At 37.1% G+C, this 20865-nt stretch overlaps 1 protein-coding gene across 1 annotated transcript in view; it reads left to right on the plus strand.

Moving 5' to 3' along the window:
* Window positions 1-20403, plus strand: part of LOC307161250 (telomerase protein component 1-like) — a 31091-nt gene extending 10688 nt beyond the window's left edge. The window contains 39 exon segments of the mRNA XM_079875874.1: window positions 132-423; window positions 1759-1880; window positions 2075-2188; window positions 2279-2396; window positions 3047-3232; window positions 3347-3531; window positions 3617-3758; window positions 4367-4546; window positions 4647-4739; window positions 4845-4977; window positions 7327-7466; window positions 7469-7488; window positions 7575-7708; window positions 9111-9199; window positions 9285-9399; window positions 9487-9531; window positions 9685-9892; window positions 10142-10262; window positions 10370-10494; window positions 10589-10688; window positions 10778-10933; window positions 11015-11227; window positions 11336-11392; window positions 11834-11975; window positions 12194-12424; window positions 12737-12894; window positions 12988-13095; window positions 13188-13292; window positions 13380-13509; window positions 13615-13700; window positions 14212-14347; window positions 17086-17216; window positions 17327-17448; window positions 18227-18364; window positions 18509-18608; window positions 18694-18997; window positions 19484-19566; window positions 19665-19769; window positions 19887-20403. Of these exon segments, the coding sequence (XP_079732000.1) occupies window positions 132-423; window positions 1759-1880; window positions 2075-2188; window positions 2279-2396; window positions 3047-3232; window positions 3347-3531; window positions 3617-3758; window positions 4367-4546; window positions 4647-4739; window positions 4845-4977; window positions 7327-7466; window positions 7469-7488; window positions 7575-7708; window positions 9111-9199; window positions 9285-9399; window positions 9487-9531; window positions 9685-9892; window positions 10142-10262; window positions 10370-10494; window positions 10589-10688; window positions 10778-10933; window positions 11015-11227; window positions 11336-11392; window positions 11834-11975; window positions 12194-12424; window positions 12737-12894; window positions 12988-13095; window positions 13188-13292; window positions 13380-13509; window positions 13615-13700; window positions 14212-14347; window positions 17086-17216; window positions 17327-17448; window positions 18227-18364; window positions 18509-18608; window positions 18694-18997; window positions 19484-19566; window positions 19665-19769; window positions 19887-20006 (5287 nt within the window). The 3' untranslated portion in view covers window positions 20007-20403.
* Window positions 20404-20865: the final 462 nt, after the last annotated feature.

Consider the following 20865-nt stretch of genomic DNA (forward strand, 5'->3'; position numbering starts at 1 on the left):
AAGTCTAAATTGGGTGGTTGTGGTCCAGAATATATTGCAATAGACCACACTAGATATACGTACATTGGAAATGAAATGCTAAACAAAATTTTCCATGTCAATTCTCTTTTCATTATTTTCTCTCTTTATAGATGGAAAGGTGTGCGAGTGTTCATCTCTACTACGTTCAGGGACATGCATGCAGAGAGGGATGTTCTTGTGCGTAGTGTGTTTCCAGAGCTCAGAAGGCGGGCAGCGGCACACTATCTGTACCTGCAGGAAGTAGAGCTGCGTTGGGGTGTTACTGAGGAGGAGTCTAACCGTGCTGTGGAGCTCTGTCTATCGGAGGTCTGTCGCAGCCAGCTGCTGCTGGGGATTCTGGGGGAGAGATATGGCCTAGTGCCGCCCCACCCCACACTACCTGAACTTCCTCAATACAACTGGGTAATAATTTCATTTATTTATCTGATAGATACTTTTATCAAAATTGTGATACAGGTGATTAGTCATGTGCTGCACTTCTAAAAGTGTACAACTTCAAGTTTAAATGTTCAAAGTGGATTGGACCGAGCATCACAACACACTTGTAGCCAATCAGCAGTAGGGGATTTATACACTCATAATGGGGGAGGAGAGAGAGTGAGCAAGAGGGATATTTGAAGAAAGACTATAGTAAGAGAGATGACTGAGAGACATTACAAAAGAGAAAGGGTCATAGGAATATGAATACACTAGTGCTAGAGAGACCTAAGTGGGAAGGCTTGAAAACGGACGCCAAGGTTGCATTGTTTCTGCTCCATGTGTGAGTGACGTTGGTTATGCTGCTTCTGTAATGTTACCTATAGTAACAGGACAGTTTTATGTGTCATTGTTTGTCTGGTGCTGGTGTGCTGCTGCGACTAACAGTGAACTCTTGCTTGTGTATATACTCCTGTATACTATGTTAATTTATTGCTCTTCCTTGTCATTCGTTCATCATCTTCACTTTATTTTTTGTGAAGATTTATTATTCTTTGCTTCAGCTATGACAGAGACATCCAGTCGTTGTGTGTATCTGCATTTTGGGGGCGGAGCAATGAAGGGAGGGTTTTGTTTGATTGGGTTGATTTCAAATATCAACATTGTTTCTCAGAAATCACTTACTGCACCTTTAATATTCACCAGAGTTGATGTCGGTAGTGTACCTTCTGAACTTGGTCAGAAGTTTTAAATAAGGGTCCAGTTTTAAAAACTAGTATAGCCTTGCCCTTTATGTTCAGAGTCAGTCTTTTACGTATTTATTAAAAATGACTAGGGATGCACAATACATTAGTGCTATCGTGCTATCATGTATATTACTTTTGCCGTAATCTAACGCTCACTTAAAGAAAATCTTAAAAAAAAAAAATAGTTTACTAACACCGTTTAATGTAATGTTTAGCAAATCTCAAAATGAATATAATTTTTTTACTGTACATTATAATGCTGTGATGCCTAAATTCACTTGTTGTTTGAAAAAATTAGTTTTTTTATATTTAACTTTTACTTTAAAATTTATTTTGACAAAATAGTATAGAATTTAATTTATTTAGACAAAGCATAGATTTGAATATCGCCATTTATTGGTTATTAGCCATAACATTATCACTCATAACATTATTGGTATCAATCAGAATTTTAATATTGGTTCATCCCTAAATTACTAATATGTAGCCAAAGCAATATAAAACGACACTGTATACTGGTTTGGGCCCCTTGTCCTGAAGTTTCATGAATTGCTTTCATGCTTCACTCTGTCAGCTGAACTCTGCGCCTGATGGGTTATCCATTACTGAAATGGAGATTCGACAGTTTCAAGCGCTGTATCCAGACTCTGCCCAGAGCCGCATGTTCTTCTACTTCAGATCACCCCATCTCACCAGGTATACATTCATTTATCATTTGTCAGCTGATCTGATTCATTTTTGTTTCTGCAGGCTGTTCTCAGTCAGTTTTGATGTAATGAAATGAAATAATGGATGAAAAACAATTACAGCTGCCAGCTAATGTTTCTGAGGCTATGTGATTTAAGTACAGTATGTCATATCATCTACATTTTGTGTGTTTGTATGTTTAGTTCAGTACCAGTGGCATGGAGAACAGACTTTGTGGCAGAATCCAAAGAAGCTGAAGCTAAAATGAACAGCCTAAAAACATGGATCCAGAACAATGAGTTTAAAGTGACAGAAAAGTGAGTTCTGTACATTTGTTTTGCCTTGCACAATGAGGAATGACATTGGCATTGCATTTATTATTTGTGCCCTGCTTCATATTCTCTTAGTTATCCCTGTGAATGGGGTGGGGTGGTGGATGGAAAGCCCTATGTGAAAGGACTGGAGGACTTTGGGAGAGCAGCGCTGGAGGATATCTGGGAAGCAGTGCAGCAGCTCTTTGTGGAGGTCAGAGTCTCATTAAAACAAATTAAAATAATTGTTTTCATATCCTCTACTTTATGGGGGCCACTCACAGTTTGAAACAACAATTGAAAGATAAATCAGTTAAACGATGAATAAGGATGTTGAGGATAAATAGATACAAGTCTGCAATATGATCATTAAAATAATTTAATCTTAGATGAGTAAATCGAAAATATAATATTCATTTGAATTCAGTACTCACCTATATTTAGTGTATTCTACTTGTGCATATATAAATATTGGGATATTCGGCAGTCTACATATTGGGTTTATCTACATTATTTGCTAATGAATAGAATTGCCAAAATTTGTTTATTAGGTCCCAACTTCTTTGATAATAGTAGATATTAGAAAATGCAAATATTCAATTACCAATCACTTCATAGTCACATGTCATTATTTCTATAATATCAATTTGGTCAATTTATATTTTCTATTTGATTATTTATCAATGTTTTATTAGATTTATTTTTGTATTATCAAATTGTTCATTCTATTCATATCTGTATATTATTATATCTATATTCATATCGACACTATCTCAATCCCAGTACATCCCAGTGCTTATTTTACATTTATTAATTAGTGGAGTGATTTTCAGGAATTTTTGTCTCTCCTTTTTTTTTTTGTAGGAGACAGATGAAGATTTGATCTCAGAGATTAAAGAACAGGAAGTCCATCAGGATTCCCAACAGCGGCAGTTTCACGGCAGGGCAAAGCTTATTTCTATGGCAACAGAGAAAGTTCAAGAATGTCAGCAAAAAGGAGGAGTTCTGATGGTTGAGGGAAAACCTGGAGAGGGCAAAACTGTGTTCATGGTAACTGTTCATTTGTTCAATAAACAATCTGTATCTTCATGTATTAATGCCCAATGTATGATGAATTACTAGAAATACATCTGAATATCTCTCTGTATCTTCTGTTTTATTAAGGCTGCCCTGGCCCAGGCACTCAAAACCTCTGTCAAAAACAAGAAAGCCCCTCTTTGTGATGTCATATCCTACTCCACAGACGCTAGCCAGTCTGCTTGCAGTGTTGGGCAGCTTCTGCGCTGTCTTGTTCAGTGGCTGAGGAAAAGAAAAGATGATGTGGAGTTGCCTCCAAACACATCTTACAAGTAAGGAAGGATCTGATGTAACATGCATTGTTATATGCAAATACAAGCAAACTCATTTCATAATTATTCTCTTGTTGCATTACAGGGACTTGTTGTCTGAGTTCCAGTTGAACTTGAAGGACCTGAACAAAGAGAAGCCACTGGCCTTGCTTGTTGATGGGGCGGACCGTTTCCATGACGGTCGTGGTCAAAGGGTGTCAGAATGGATACCGCAGCACATCCCTAAGGTAAGAGAGTTGAAGGGGTAGTTCGCCCAAAAAAATGTTGTTCCAAACCTATAAGGCTTTCGTTCATCTTCAAAACAAAGGTGAAGATATTTTTTATGAAATCTGAGAGATTTCTGTTCCTCCATTGAAAGTCTATTCACCCAAAACTCTGATGCTTTAAAACGATCATAAAGAGATCATAAAAGAAGTCTGTATGAATCGAGCAGTTTAATCCATGTCTTCAAAAACACACAATTGCTTTATATGATGAATATTTAATTTAGGCTTTTATTCACATATAAACATTGATCAGCGGACGTGCATAGAGCACTCAAATATGATAAACGGAAGCTCAAGCATGCTTGCCAGTCAATGTTTATATGTGAATAAACTTTCAAATAGACTGAATGGACTTTCAGTGGAGGGAGAGAAATCTCTCAGATTTCATTAAAAATATCTTCATTCGTGTCTCGAAGATGAACAAAAGTCTTATGGGTTTGGAACAACTTGAGGGTGAGTAAATAAAAACCGAATTTTGATTTTGGGGGGAACTAACACTTTAAATAAGTGTATTAAAAAAATGATGGAACCTTCTCATCAACCAATTACTGTGTTCACTTTCCTCTCAGGGTGTCTGTTTGGTCCTGAGTGTTACTTCAGAATCATCCCTACAAAACACTATTAGCAAAAGGAAAGGTGCCGTGTCATTTCCACTGGGGCAGTTATCTTTACCTGACAGGAAGGAGATTGTGCAGAAGCAGCTTGTTGGATTTGGAAAGAAACTGAGCGATTCTGCTTTCAATAACCAGGTGAACTTCCCTTTTGATCTCAGGCTGTTGGAGTACTATAAGGAAATATTGAGAACTGTTTTTGCTTAACTAGTGACTTTATTGTTGTGTCCCCCTGTAGCTTCAGACACTGCTGATGAAGAAAGGGTCTGTGAGTCCACTCTACCTCCATTTGGCCTGTGAGGAGCTCAGGAATTATGCCTCCTTTGAGAAGGTAAATTATTGTTAAATAGGTTTTTTTATAGTGATCCACATAATGTTATTTCGCTTAAGAAATGTAAAGTTGAACGTAATGTTGATGATGAAATTTGTCATTTAGATGAAGGACAGCCTCCAGTCTCTTCCTCCGTCCCTTGGTGAGCTGGTGCAGCACAGTCTGCTGAGGCTGGAGACTGAATATTGCAGAGCAGGACTGGGATGGGCATTAGCCAGTCTTGCCGTCAGCTCCACCGGTACAAGACATTTATTTATTGCTGACTTAGTGCAGTGCACTTCTGCAAGAACTGTTATCCGTTATGTTAATTTAACCCTGTTTTACACATTTTTATTTCTTTAAGGATTTCTCCACAGGGGACAAGCTCAAATTAAATTGTCCAGCCCTTCTCTCTTAAAAGGGGTAACATGGTACAGTGATTAGTATCAAATCGTAATATTAATATGGCATTGAATGATTCATATATCATTGCATGGTACATATCTAGAAAGCATGATATTGCCGTGTCCAAAAATTCAGGGTCATACCATGGTACTTGTTTTACTTATTGTTTTATTCCAAACAAATATCTGTGGGCCCAATTGATATCACAAATTGGACGTGTATCAGTTTTATTAAAAAATGTCATTGGTTGCACCTTTTTAAAATCGCACCACACAATTTTAGAGGTTCTATGTAAGGGTTAATGCCCTTCGAGGTGTCCATTGTCAGGTATTAATGGACGACGGCGAGGCGTGAACCGCCCGACGTGCTGCGGCCTCCGCCGAAGTCCATTAATACCTGACAATGGACACCTCGAAGGGCATTAACCCGCTTATACCATGGTCACTTGCCTAATAACATTTTTAAAACATTAGTTTATATTTGAATTAGTTTTACAATCGAAATCTAAAGTTTTTACAAACAATAACTTGGTTTCCCTGGTTACGCCTGATGGTTTGTCCTCTATCACTTTTTAATGGACACCCTGCAGCCAATCAGAATCGAGTATTCACCCAGACCATGGTATAATAAATATTAAACATTAAGCTAAAGCTTAATTTTAAACTGTATCCCATATTAAGATCTTATATAGTTTTTATTGTAATGTTGTTAGAAGTTTAATTGTATGTTTCTTTTTTTATTAATTTAAATAGTTTAATGATTTAAATAACATTATAATTTTTATGTAGATGTATTGAAAATTAGTATTTCTCATCACCAGGGACGTCGTTAGGCCTATTTTAGGGGGGCTGAAGCTACCCCAAAATGTTCCTAAGCCCCCCTAAATGATAATAAGAACAACAATAACAATTCTATTTATCAATAACCGTATCCTCATTCATATTTAGGCGCAACAAATGATATATATCCAGCTACAAAAAATAGCCGAAAAGTCGGAAGTTGGACAGTACAAAGAGTCGTGCTGCTACTGGGCAATTGACACTTTTCACACGGTCTCACGCCACACATAGGCCTACATTTACTCACGCACAGAAAAATCGCGAAGCAAAGAGGACACGGAGTGATGGAGACCAACACACTTAGACAGAGCAGGTTACTTTATGATATAAAAGAATCTCAACTCTCAGATTCTGTCAATTTTATTACGAAATTCAAACAATAAATACCGTTTTGGCGCTTGTAGATGTGACGCGACAGATCCCTAGCGCACGTTAACCGATCATCTCTAGCTAATAGTAAAAAAACACGAACACTGTTGAAAGATACAGTAGTAGACTACAACTTACCGAAATGTATATTCCTCATACATAATATCGATCAATCAGTGTTTTTTTTATCAGCGTGAAGAGGTCAATAACATAGCTGGAGAACAATTATGCCACATTTACCTCAGGAAAGCCATTTAATGAACATAATATAGGCTATAGCACGTAAATGGCAAGAAAAAAAGGGCTATAGAGAGTATTTTGCTAAATATGTGTTCTATAGCCTATTACATATTTATTATATTTTTTACTTATATCATTAAATAAAGTTGTTGTTATTATTTAATTTGAGTTATTTTTAACCTTAAATCGCTGATAGAGCTCTCTGTATGTTTACAGCATTAGGTGAGATATTTTTTTCTTGAGAAAAATTAACACCTATCTTGAATACCTAATATTTTTCCAAATGAGTCAATATTAAATCAAATTACAATAATTGAATTGAATTGAAATAATAAAAAAGCGTAGCTTACCAGAAATTGTGCCATGCACCATAATTTACGCTATACTAAAGCCTGAAATTGGCACTTTTTGTGAATGCAACCCTATCATTTTTGATCAAAGATGTGGCTTAACTTCAGAATTTGAACTAAAATCAGTATTCTTATGATTGCTCTGAACATTTCTGACTAAGTTCAACAAACATTAAATTAGGGTTAGTGTTGACGGTGTGACGGGGTTGAGACTAGGGCAACAGGGTTGAAGATGGTAACGGGGTTGAAGAGACAAATACAGCTAAACATATACATAGTTGTTTTTTACTCAAATTCACTAAGATTTTCTATAAACGCAAGTTACAAATACCCTGGGGGCTAAGCCCCCCCTGTCTTCCAATCCTAGTGACGTCCCTGCTCATCACTAATCTGTTTTTTCCACAGGGATGCGCGAGAGTGATCTTTACACTATACTGAACATGTGCAATGATTTAAACTCCAGAGGAGGGCTGGTGTCATGGCAGGAAATTCTCCATATAGCAAGGCATCCACAGAGCCGTGTTCCCATGGCAATATTCTCACAATATTGGCACAATCTTTGCACAGGTACAGCACAGGACATAAGAATGTGTGGACATAAGAAATAGCTTCTGTTTTATACAATGAATGATTTATTCTTGTTGTATTGCCAGTATAATTGGACAGTCTCACGGTCAGGGTTCAGATGACCTCCTGACTTTGACCCATCCAGAGGTGAGGTCAGCCTTTGAACATCTGTATCTGTCTACTGAGGAGAGTAGAACCAGAAGTCATCTGATAGTTGCAGGTAAAACAGGATGCATGCAAATTGTGATACGTTGTATGTGCTTTATACACTACTACGGTGGCCGAGAGAGCTCAATGCGCTGCAACTGAAGAAAACGCATGCAAAAAGAAAAAACTCCCGAAAATTAAGAAAACTTCTTCATTAGTTTTAAAACACATGTGTGCTCCAAATACTCACAACACAACCAAATACAGAAACGCGCTGCAAAAGTTCACAACACAACCAAATACAGAAATGCACTGCAAATAACACATTACACAACGCAAATGTTTCCAGGGGACCCTAATAAGTGACGAACCCGGCTGGGACATGCTTATTGTTCGTGAGCATCCCTATGCCCTACTCTCTTTGAAGGGCAAAGCAGTAGTGAGCATTAAGTAGCTGTTTGGAACCCACTTTGTGAAGCAAGTAACGAAAGACAACGTAATTAATGTAACAAACTATACTTAATTTGCGGGTGTTTTTCTATTTGCATGTGTCTTCTTCATTTGCAGCACGTTGAGCTCTCTCAGCCACCATACACTACAGTTTGGGAGCAGTAAGGTTTTGTTTTTTTAAAAGAAATTAATACTTTTATGCAGCAAGGATGCATTAAATTAAAGTGACAGTAATGAATTTTATGCTGTTGCAGAAGATTTTTTTTTTTGGTTTATAGATTATATTTTCATAAATGATATTCTTTTAAACTTTGTATTCATTAAAGAATCATGAAAAATAAAGTAAAAATATTAAGCAGTACAACAGTTTTCTACTTTTGCAATGAAAAAGAAATCTTAATTGAGCATCAAATCAGCATATTAGAATGATTTTTGAAGGATCATGTGACACTGAAGACTGGAGTAATTGCCATCAGAGGAATAATTTACATTAGCTGTTTTTACAACCGTTCCAGTTATATTTTCACTTGAGCTTGGTTCGGCATGGCACGATTACAAACCGTTCTCGGCCTGGAATTCTAGAATGTGTGTAGTGACGTCGCCACTCAGGATTGGTCACTTGTCTGTTGCCATTTTCTCTGTAGCTGGGCAAGCACACTGTTTGAGCGAATTTAATGCAAGTTAATAATAAAATTATAAGAAATATCTGATCATCCTCTTTGACAGTTATGTATTAAATTCCAAAGAACTCTGTTATCAGCCCCACAGTGGAAAATGAAACCATATCATGGAATGAAACGGTTAAGCAATGAGAACGGATTGGTAGCAGCTATTTTAAAATATATTAAAATAGAATACATTTCTTTTAAATTGTAATAATGTTTCACAATATTATTGTTTTACTGTATTTTTGATCAAATAAATGCAGCCTTGGTTGAACGTAAGAGACTTCTTTCAGAAACAGACTTTTGAACAGTAGTGTAAGGGTTTTTATATATTTATTTCTAAATAACTTTTTTTCCCAGCTCACCTTTGGGTGCGGTCAAATCCCGAGGGGAAGGACACATTTCTTCACTCTGATGCTGATATTCTGTCTCATCTCCCTGCTCACCTGGTCAGTATCCCTCTACTCTCTTCTTCAACCTTTCAGCTTCAGTTACTAAACTCATAAGAGATGTCTATTCTCTCTCTCTGATCAGATGGGTGGTAATCAATGTGAGCCTTTGCGTTTTCTGCTATCGAGTTACTACTTCCTCTATGCTAATGTGCGGTATGGACTGCTTCACCAACTTCTGGAGACCTACATTTTGTTCGGTAAAGCGCCTGATGTTTTTCAGTACTGCATTTTTCTGTTTAGTTCACAGGTTCTCATATTGATTGTTTATCATTTTATCCATTTAGACCAAAAATATGGGACCGATCATCTGCAATCCAAAAAATCAGCAGGTATTTTACTTTTATATTATTGTATGTTCATGAAAACCCAACAACACTGACATTTAAAAAGATCTCAAAATGAATTCATGATCTTAATATGTACTGAAACTACAAATTATAGTTTTCGCGGTAAACCTATACCAAATTTGTGTGTTTTTTCAGATAACCTGAAGGATTTTAAAGACTGTCTCAGTTTTCTGAAGCGCCACAGCCTCCTCCTCTCTCAATGGCCCGCTCTCTTCGTACAAACAGCTCTTAATGAACCATGTGACAGCTCTGCACACTTGTGGGCTGAAAGCATGACAAGAAATGGAGGGGTGCATGCTGTAAAATGTCTAAACTTCACAGATGCAGCACAAAAAGAAGTCAGGTACTAATATTGTGTCTGATTAATAGCATTTTCTTCTCAAATTCAGAATTTCAGATTAATTCTGGCTGACCCACAGTTATACACTTATAAAGAAAATCCTAAAATCTCTTTTTTGTTTTTAGTTTTAGAATTTAGATTTAGAATTAGATTTCAATTAATAATGTGGTTTCAGTCTTCCTGGACACCACTATGTGCAAAGGTTGTTTATCTAGAATTTGTCTGTGTATGTTAATTGTTTCTTCTGCTCAGTGAGCTGGTTTCCACCTTCCACTCTGAGCCAAGTTGTGTGGTGGTGAGTCCTGATGGAAAACTTGTGGCACTGGGAACCGTAGAGGGAACACTTCACTTTCTGCATACAGAGACTGGACAGGTATTAGTTCAAAACGTATTTAAACATACATCTACTATGATTTTCGGCATTTTTAGGATAATTCAATCACAATTGGCTTTTTTTTTTTACATTATTTTTTCAAACAGGAAGTGAAGTCATTGATGAGCAGTGGTGATGGCATCTCTGGATGTATTTTCCTTGGGGAGGAGCTTTTGGCAACAACCTCGTTTGATGGACAGGTGGAGGTGTGGGATGTTGCGAGTGGGTGCAGGTAATTTGTTTTTCTGGCTCAAATGTACAATTTACATAGAAAATTTTGCACAGCTTTGTCATCTTCGGTTTATTTTTTTCGTTGTCACTTTAAGAACTGCCCACATGAATGCCCACTCCAACAAGATCACAGGATGTGATGTCAGTCCAGACAGAAAACTCTTTGCTACCGTTTCATTAGACCTAAACTTAAAGGTAAAACCAAGGAAAAATCATTTAAAATCTGAAATAAGTGTGGTGTTGTACTATTCTGACATATTCATCATTTATTTGGCTGTACTCAGGTGTGGTCAGCGCAGAAGAGCACAGAAGTGGCCTCTCTCATGAATCCCTCCCCCCTGAACTGTGTGAACTTTGACCTTGAGGGCCAGCTCTTGGCAGTGGGCTGCTGGGATGGAGCTGTTCGTTTGTGGAACTGGCTTGAACAGAAAAACGTTACGGTGAGGAACAACTCCAAAGATATGTTGCTATGCCTGATATACTAAAACTTAATTTTCCTCCCAATGCTTTCTCTTTTTCAGACTCTGTTAGGTCATCAGAGTTCAGTGCGGAGTCTGTCTTTCTCTCCCTGCTCCTCCATATTGTGCTCAGGCTGTCTGTCAGGAGAAGTGCGGCTCTGGTCAGTGGCAGCAGCTGCTTGTGTGGGCAGTTATCATGCTCACCGCGGCTCCACGCAGTCACTGAACTTCCTGCAGGGAGGAAACCTTTTGCTGAGCGCTGGACATGACAGTGTGGTGAGGACTATGGTCTTACATTCTTAATTTTCAATTGTTAGATTTTTTTTTTGCACTCTAACAGGCATCCTAAAACACTCCATATTGAGGTATTTTTTTGTTGTCCAGGTTAATGTGTGGTCCGGTGGTCTTGGGCGATCTGTCGCTGTACTGGGAGAGAAAAAGGTACTTTCATGTTCTTAAATTAGAATTGCTACTTATAAGTAGTATAAGCAGTATAAATAGTATAATGGGTATTAAATTCAGCAATGAATTCAGCCTCAACTGCTTGATGTACAGACTCCAAACAGACTTTTTCTGCACTTGCATACCTGAATGTTTAAATTATGTTTAGGCCTGTTAATTTAACTTCTAATTTAGGGGCCTATGAAGATAATTCAAATATTAAATCACACTATTTTATTTTTATTTATTTTTTTGTGTGCAAATACTGATGAATGTAATCAACTTTATCATGTCATGTTATTGGATTATGTTTTCTACTTATAATATACTGTATGTATCTCACATCTAATAAACCAACTATAGCACTGTTTTTGTTTTTGTTTTTTTTAAATGTTTTTTTGAGTGCCTATAAGGATGATATTAATTAATCATCATTTGCAGGTAACAGTATTGCAGCAGCAACAAAAGCGCACCAGAAGTGGAAATGAAGATGAAGCTAATGCTCTGTGTGTGGCTGTGGCCAGTGGGTACGCTTCTGTGGGTTACCATGGAGATGGTATCAAAATGTTCAATTTGAAGTCAGGTACATAAACATTTGCATCCAGCATTTACAAATGTACTCATCCAGAAATACTTGGAGCTCATATATTCAAACTGCTTCTCAATCTCGCTTGTTCTCAAAAGCCATAACATGAACAAAATTAAGTGCAAAAAACAATCCACACTTAATAACTTAAAAATAATGGAGAGGACTGTGAGTAACCAGAAGTAGAACCCATCCCAAAATGCTCTGTGCTGTAGGAGAGAAGGTCTGGGCCAGTGAGGAGCTGCAGGTGTCCATGCTCTGCCTCATGTGGATGGAGGGAGGAGGAACAGAGCTGCTGCTGTCTGGGAGCATGGACCATCGTCTCAGAGTCTGGGAAAGGCAAGGAGAAAATTCGGAAAGCCTTGTGTCAGTAGGATCTTTTGGCGTGCAAAAGGGAGCTATTCTCGCTCTGGCTCAAATCTCCACTTGTGTGGCATCTGCATCTGGTCAGTAAACACAAAACATTTTGTCGATTGATTTTGGTCCATACTGGATATTTAATTTTTGCATGCTCGTTTCAACCTATTTTTACATTTAGATTATCTTTTCTAACACTCATTTAAAGTTATTCTTTAAAAGCACTAATAATTTAATAACACTAAAATGTAGTCTTTAGTTAATCTCAGAATGAATATTCATTTCATACTGCACATTATAGGTGGCCATTTTTAGACAACTGAGTAGTTTTTAGAAATTTAAATTTGATTTATTTCATGTTTTAAAATGTTATTTTATTGAAAAATGTAATTTTGTTTTAGATGACTTCACTATTGCTCTGTGGTTGAAGAGTGAATTGACTTCTAAGCCCTGGATCGACCCTAAGGTGATGTGTATTCTGAGAGGTCACAATGGAGGGGTCACATGCCTTGCTTTCAGTCCTAATGAGAAAGAGTTGCTGTCAGGAGGGAAAGATCAGGTACTTGGTCCACTCCACATCTAACACTGGAAAAAATGGAAGAAAATACACTATCTCTCTCACAAGATATTTTATCATAATCTCTTCCACTAGGCTTTGATGATATGGAATGTAAACTCCTCCCCTCCAGTTCTTTCCAAGTCTTTTTCCCATTGCCATGGAGACTGGATTACGGGATGTGCCTGGACATCAACTGCAGTGGTAATAAATCCATTTGAAAAGGGCAGTTAGTTCATTTCAGTAACATCTGACTCTGTGTGTCTGTAACCAAATGCAAAACTCTTACACCTCAGCTTAGCTGCTCCAGTGACTGTAAGCTGCGGATGTGGGATATTCAGACAGGAAGTTTGCTGAGAGAGATCCTGTCTAGTTCATCTTTGAGCACATTGTGCTGTTGGGTAAGGCAGTTGCACCTTAAAGCAAGGTCACAAAAATACACAATAAGTGGAACCTGTTGACATTTATGTAATTTTTAATGACTTTAGGAGGATCATGTGGTGGCAGGCTCTACAGATGGACTGCTAATGGTTTGGAAGTGGGAATCAGGTATACAAGTAACCAGGATCCAGGCCCACAAGTCCCGTCTCAATCACTGCACTGTTGTCTCTCAGCCAGGTACTGTGACTAATACACAAATTTACACACAAACAGAAGCTTGATATCTAAATAGTGTATCTTGCTTAAACAAACCTTCTTAGCAAAACCATTTGTTGCACACAGATCTGGGAGAGAGTTTAAAACCAGAAGACTTATTGGTAGTTTCTGCATCAGAAGATGGAACTGTTAAACTCTGGCATCCACTGCAGGTAACCAACTCTCACTTCTGTATTTTATTCATTAATCATTTATTTATATTTTATTTAAATAAAATTAATTGCAAATCAGATATTTTAAATAATTCCCAGAGATTAATTCTAGGAATGCATAATATATATCGCTACCGTATTGTTGATCAGTTGATACTGTATATTTGATTATAAAATAATTTCCCCTATATTTACGTAAATTTAGATCTTTGCAGCTATTAAAAGTGCTCAAATTTAATAATTTAATAACAATGATAAATGTAATCTTTAGCAAATCTCAAAATAAATAAATAATTTTCATTATGTATAATGGTGTGGTGCCTAAATTAACTTCTAGTATTTAAAACAACTGGTTTTAGTTTTACTTTGTTTTGATAAAATGGTATAACATTTTAATATTGGCCATTTGTTGTTATTGGCCATAGAATGAAAATAACTCATCTTACCTGCATCGGTCAGATTTTTATATCAGTGCATTGCTAATTTATTCACAAAAATTACATTTTCATAGGTACATCATCATAATACTCTGCATGGTCACAGTGCAGAAATCCAAGCTTTAGTGTGCAAAGAGGCCGGACTGCCGGAGTTTCTCACTGTCTCTGTGGATCGTTCCCTCAGGTCATGGAATGTTACCACGGCAATGGGTACGGCAAAATGGTTGTTCCCAATTTACTCAACTAAACTGTCACATAAATCCTCAGAACATTCTGTTAGTGAACAAAAGCAGAATCTAAACTGATGTGATAAGCGGTGACAACATTGCAATTTCCAGTGGTGGAAAGTAACTAATTACAAATACTTTCGTTACAGTACTTGAGTAGATTTTTCGATTTTTTCTACTTTCTTGAGTATAATTAAATTGTGGTACTTTTACTTTTACTTGAGTAGAATAAAAATAAAGTATTCAACTTCGCTACATTTATTTTTCACCAAAAGTACAGAGTACTTTGCTGCCGACGGAGATACAGGGCGAGGATACATTTCACAAACACTTTTCAAACTACTGCGTGCGGTCAGAGGTGCGGTGGAGGCTGAGCCCTCAGCCCTGCGCTTCAGCCAATAACAGACAGTTCTGAAAGCGCTTCAGCCAATAACAGACAGGTCTGACTCGGGTGCAAAACCAATCAAAACTTCCAGTTCAGCTGGTGGGCCTGGCGTTCAAACCGCGCTTTGACATTCAATCACTGGCGCTCGTGTTTAGAATCTGTATCGCTAACTTTTCCATATTTTAGAGAATGTAAGTGTGAGCTATGCTCATATTCTGATTTTGAAATGTAGTTATGGCAAATCCTGAAATGGGTCATCCCATTGATATTACCAGAGCACTGAGAATTTGAAGTAAATAAAAAACTCGGCTCATAACATGGACACCGTTATTGCATGGACAGAGCAAGAACAATGTAAGTGTCTTGAAAACATTAACACAGTTCAATTGAAAGGTAAAGCTCGCCCTCTTTAACAATACAATTAAACTAAATGTACGAAGCAAACTTTGTACAAAGCTGAAAAACCCTCAACAACAGTGAAATGAGATTGCATGATTTATTTGTCAATCAGATGCATGTAAAAGTGTAGTTCGTTACTATAGCAATAGTCGAGGAAAAAAAAGAGCATTTAATTTTACATGTTATACCCCACTTATTTTTTATTTAATTTTTTACTGACACTTTTTTATTCATAGCCTACTACATCTCTCTCTTTTTTATCAGACCTTTCACTTAACCTTCTTTGCTTTATGAAATGATTCAAATGATCTTACCTGGACTTACTTTTAAAGATTAGTAATAAACATTTGCTCTTGACAACAGGGAAAGCTAGTATGTGCTAGTATGTTTGCTTAACATACCGTCAAAAACTACAATTTATGAGTTTAATATGATGTTTTGCTTCGAAATCAAAATTACTTGAAATCACTTCTGTGGTTTCATCTAGGAGAATATATTATTTTATTAAATTCTATAATACATGCTATGTTGATTAGCATTGCATTAATGGGTTAGTTCACCCAAAAATGAAAATTAGCCCATGATTTACTCACAAGTCATGGTGTATATGACATTCTTCTTTCAGACAAATAGTTATATTAATTAATATAAATGTCCTGACTCCTCTAAGCTTTATAATGGGAGTGAATGGCTGGAAAAAAATTAAAACCCCAAAAAGTGCATCCATTCATGATAAAAAAAAAAAACTCCACACGGCTCCCGTGGGTTAATAAAGGCCTTCGGAAGCGAAGCCATGGGTTTTTGAAAAATACCCATATTTATAACTTTATAATCTAAAATAACTAGCTTCCGCCAGAGGCATCCTACGCAAATTGACTTGCGCCACAAGAGTAACCTGTGACACATGTATGATGTAGGATGTACTGTAGGAGTATCGTGAGCTTAGACGCCTCTCGCGGCTCAAACAAATAGGGCTGAAGCTGCTCTTCTATAATATATATACATTGTGTGTTGGGTCAGGGGTTAGTCTTCCACCGTAAATCGATGCGTATGGTCGTCTGGTGGAAGCTAGTTATTATAGTTTAAAAAAAGTTTTAAATATGGGTATTTTCCTTACACAAACACATGGCTTCACTTCAGAAGGCCTTTATAACCCCCTGGAGTAAAAGTGGAGCACATTTATCATGGATGGATGCACTTTTTTGGGCTTCAAATTTTCTCCAGCCATTCACTGCCATTATAAAGCTTGGAAGAGGACATTTTTTAATATAACTCTGATTGTGTTCGTCTGAAAGAAGAATGTCATATACACCTAGGATGACTTGAGGGTGAATAAATCTGGGGCTAATTTTCCTTTTTGGGTGAACTATCCCTTTAAAGACATACATCATTCTTATGAAAATACCTGAGATAGCTTGATGAACACAGATATATTATTGCTATCATGTGTTTGTCTTCAGTTTCATCTCTATTTGCATGTTATTATATCCATATTGACATTTCCTGAAACGCCATAAGTGAATCATTCTATGAATCTCACTTGTGGACTTTCTGCGCGATGTATGAATCAGTGTGTACTGGGCTTCCAGTATGAATGAAACAGAATTGACATGAGAGTGTTTAGCGCTCCATATCGCTATCATCTCCCCATTTTGGGTAAAAATAGAAAAATAATACTAAAGTACTTTGTAACGTAGTTACTTGAGTAGTTTTTAAGCAAACTACTTATTTACTCTTACTTGAGTCATATTATTTTTCAGTACTTCTACTTGTACTCAAGTAAATTATTACTTAAGTAGCAATACTTTTACTTAAGTACAATTTGTTAGTACTCTTTCCACCACTGGCAATTTCTTATTAAACTACAGCTGTACATCCAAATATATCATTTGATTGGCATTAATAACATAACTTTTTTTATATACAATCATCCACAGAAGCTCCTCCTTGCCAGAAAGGGAGTGTCAGAGCTGTGTGCTTCCTTGATACTGATGACCTCATGGTCTGTGGTTATGACACAGGCAGACTGGAGATATGGCATCAGAATTCAGTGGTTTACTGGAAGAAGGTAATCATGGGTTGGGAACTGAATTTATTGTTGATCAGTTAGTAAAAATAACTTTACCTTCTTTCGGTTGGAAATTTCTGAATGAACGCCTCTGTGTGTGTTGCACTAAGGTCAGTGATGGCGGCTTATGTGCAGTAACCGGTATGCCAGAGGATCAGCTTGCTGTGGGTTGCAGCGACTGCTCTGTAATTGTCTGGAAACTGGAGAGAGATACCAAGAAGTGCTTTGTGAGGTATCAACTTTTATCCCTCCTCACTTTCATATTTCAATTTCAGTTTTGCAAACTTGTTGCCTTTCAGAGAAATGTGCCATTTTGAACCAAGAACGTCAATCACGTGATTCAAGCAAAGCCAGTTTTTACAAGGGGTGGTGATAAGAGGGTAAACAATTTGACAAAAGATTTGTCAACATAAGATCACTGAAGATTTTTTGCATTGTTTACTATAAATACATCTTCATGTCAGTCTTGAAAACGCATTTTGCTCTTGAATTCAGCAGTGTGATTACAGGCAAAATAATATTTGTTATTTCATAATAATATTGTGTATGTATAAAACTTTTAAAGGGATGATTTTAGTGTTTTGTTTTTAATTTACATAAAAATAAAAATAGTACAGATTTTATTTTCTGCGATGTATCGGTTATTATATCAGCCAGTGTCATTTTATGTTCAATAAACATAAAACACACTGTGGCTAAAGCAAGCTCTTATAAAGGATGATATAATGATTGCTTCACCCCTGAGTGGTTGTCTGTAGCTATTTTAATGCTTGTCAATTTCACACAATTTTATGTGTGGATTTTATTTTGTAAATAGGAAAGCACTGCAAAAAAGCCTGCACACACTAACAATGAAAAAAAAAGTAAAAAATTGCAAGATTAATGAAAAAAGTTTCGGTCACATGCCCTTTCTCATTGCCTATTTAACAATGCTTAGTGCAGGAGTCAGCTTGTTATAAGGAATCACATGATTACATGGATCACATGGCCAACGTTTTATTTTCTTCCAGACTCAATAAGATGTCTTCATACAAAGTGAAGATTCCTGTGAGCTCTTTGCTCTACTGTGGCTGTCTGATCGGAGTATGTGTGAATGGATCAGTCTTCGATGTGATCTCTACTAGCTCGTCGATCAAACAAACTTATTCGTAAATAAACACCACATCATTTTTACACATAGAAAAGATGTCCTACAATCTTCTGTTAAGCCTTTTTTCGGTGCAAGGTGGCACATGCACAGTGAATGATAACATTACTTCATTGGATAATAAAAAATATGTGTTTTGTTGTAGCTGGAAGAACGATGTACGTCCTATTGGCATGGTGCCAAATGATAACAAGAGCTTTTGGCTGTTGGGACAGAAAAAGAGTGTACTGTACATTGGATTGCTTGTAAGTTCATCTATCATTATCATGTGACACTGACATTGTAAAAACTGTCTGAAAACTAAATGATCTGAAACGGTCTGTCTTTCAGTTGTCTATAAATCCAAATCGATGGTACTACTTAAACTTTTGTTACGATGCGGTGGGTAAGACGCCTGAGGATTTGAAGGAGGAGGAGAATATGTGGGAGAATATGGAGCAGTGCGAGGAGCAGCAGGAGAAGGAGAAGGAGAAGGAGCAGCAGCAGGAGAAACAGCAGCAGCAGGAGGAGGAGCAGGAGGAGGAGGAGCAGCAGCAGGAGAAACCCAGCAAGGAACAGATTGAACAGCTGCGAATTGCAAACCGGAAGGCTGGGCAGATTAGCTCCCGGATCACAGCTGCAGCAATGCAAAATGGTACACTTGTTCCTACACTTTAATGTATAGCACAAATGAATCAATTTGTCAGAAAGTCAGTAAAATGTGAAGAGAGCTATCTGTTCAAGTCCATTTCTCTCTTTTATTGTTAGAATAAATTACTATTAACCATATTCACAACAGTTTGAGGCTGTTTACACTGGACACATCAAAGTAGTAAACATTATAACCTAGACAGAGACTGGCAGATCTGAGAGGACCGCGCTCATCTTTTTGATAGTGCCTGGGAGGCTCAATGTTTACAATTTTGGGGAAGATAAACCCATGAATGCCATACAAATAGAATTTAATGAACAATAAACTGGGTTAAGAGAATGTATTTTAACAACAAAAAATTTTTTACATGCCCATGACCCATTGACCTTTTTAGTGGTCATTATGTGAACTGTTCTTGACTGATAAATGATTTGATGATTGATTTGGTTGTTTTCAAATCGTGTTTTTTTTTTTTTTTTTTTTTTTTAGACTTTATTGTGTGTGGTGATTATAAAGGGAACATATGGTTCAACCAGCCTCCTAATATTTCCTCCTGGACTGAAAGAAAACCGGCAAGTATCCTTTAGCTTTCCTGATAGATAATAATGATCATAAGTCATGAAGGCATGGGTTGCTGATAAATTGGGTGGCTGTTGACTGGTCTCTATAGGGACACACAGACCAAGTGAGTGTACTGCGGCTTACAGAGAGCCTCATCATCTCAGCATCTTATGACAGATCCGTCAAACTATGGGACAAACACACTAAGAAACAGGTATTTTTATTATTTCTTTTATTTTTTTCTTATATTGAAGGAGTGGGTTTGCAATCACTTCCACCAGTGTATATTCCATTTAATTTCTGTTTCCCACTCATTTTCTGCCTTTCTTAGGTTGGCATGTTTGTGTGTGGAGGCCCTGTCAAGGTGCTGGAGGTGAACCCCCGAGACCCCAAGGAATTTGTTTGCGGAGATACGCAGGGTCAACTGTACTTCCTGTCCTGGAAAGGTTGAAATCCTCATAGTCTGTACGTTCGTAATCTTTAATCAGTTGTAATGTTGCATTCTGTTCATTTTCATTTACTTCACATGCATGGAGCATTTTGCACTAATGATACTATTGCCTTAAAATAAGCCATGATATGAAGAATATTTGCTTTGTTTTTATTATATGAAAATGACAACCACTTGATTTAATATTTAGTTATATTCAGTAAATTGATTTTTTTTTTAAGGATTGTACATCCTTTATGTATGAAAAGCTTTTTGGGTGAATGAACTATCTGCAAGATCACATGGGGAAAAGCAGATGTCCACTGAATGTGCTGTGATGGTGTTCTCCATTGTCAAAAATCCATTGGCCAGGATAGAGATTTACTTTTACTTTATCCCCTTCTTCTAGCAGCAGAGAGACTCCATTTGAAGTACTGATAAAACCACCTTCTTGGTGTCCATGTGTAGAAATGATATGCTGGTCATTTTTAAACAGGCCTGCGGTAACGGCTTTCAGTGGATTTCCGAACGCTTTTGAGAAAACCCTGAATGCGTACACTCCCCTCACAGGTGCTGTGAAGATTCCTGTATCGAACAAAGGTTAATTAGATACATTCAAATGAGAGCATTATAAAAAAATTACAGAGAGATATTAACACTATATGAATTTATTCACCTGTATTTGCATCATAGGCGTTTCCAGTGTTGAGGAAGATGTGTTTGTAAATCAGGGTGTGTAAATCATCAAAGGGTCCAACGCTTTGTGGTCCAAAAGAGGTCAACAGAGAGGCTGAGAAAGCCACTTTAGGAGCTAAAACATAGACTTGTACATTAGATTACAAATTATTTCATTATATTTACACTACAGTTCAAGGTTTAG

Source organism: Squalius cephalus (genome assembly GCF_949319135.1).
Source record: "Squalius cephalus genome assembly, chromosome: 7".
Taxonomy (NCBI): domain Eukaryota; kingdom Metazoa; phylum Chordata; class Actinopteri; order Cypriniformes; family Leuciscidae; genus Squalius; species Squalius cephalus.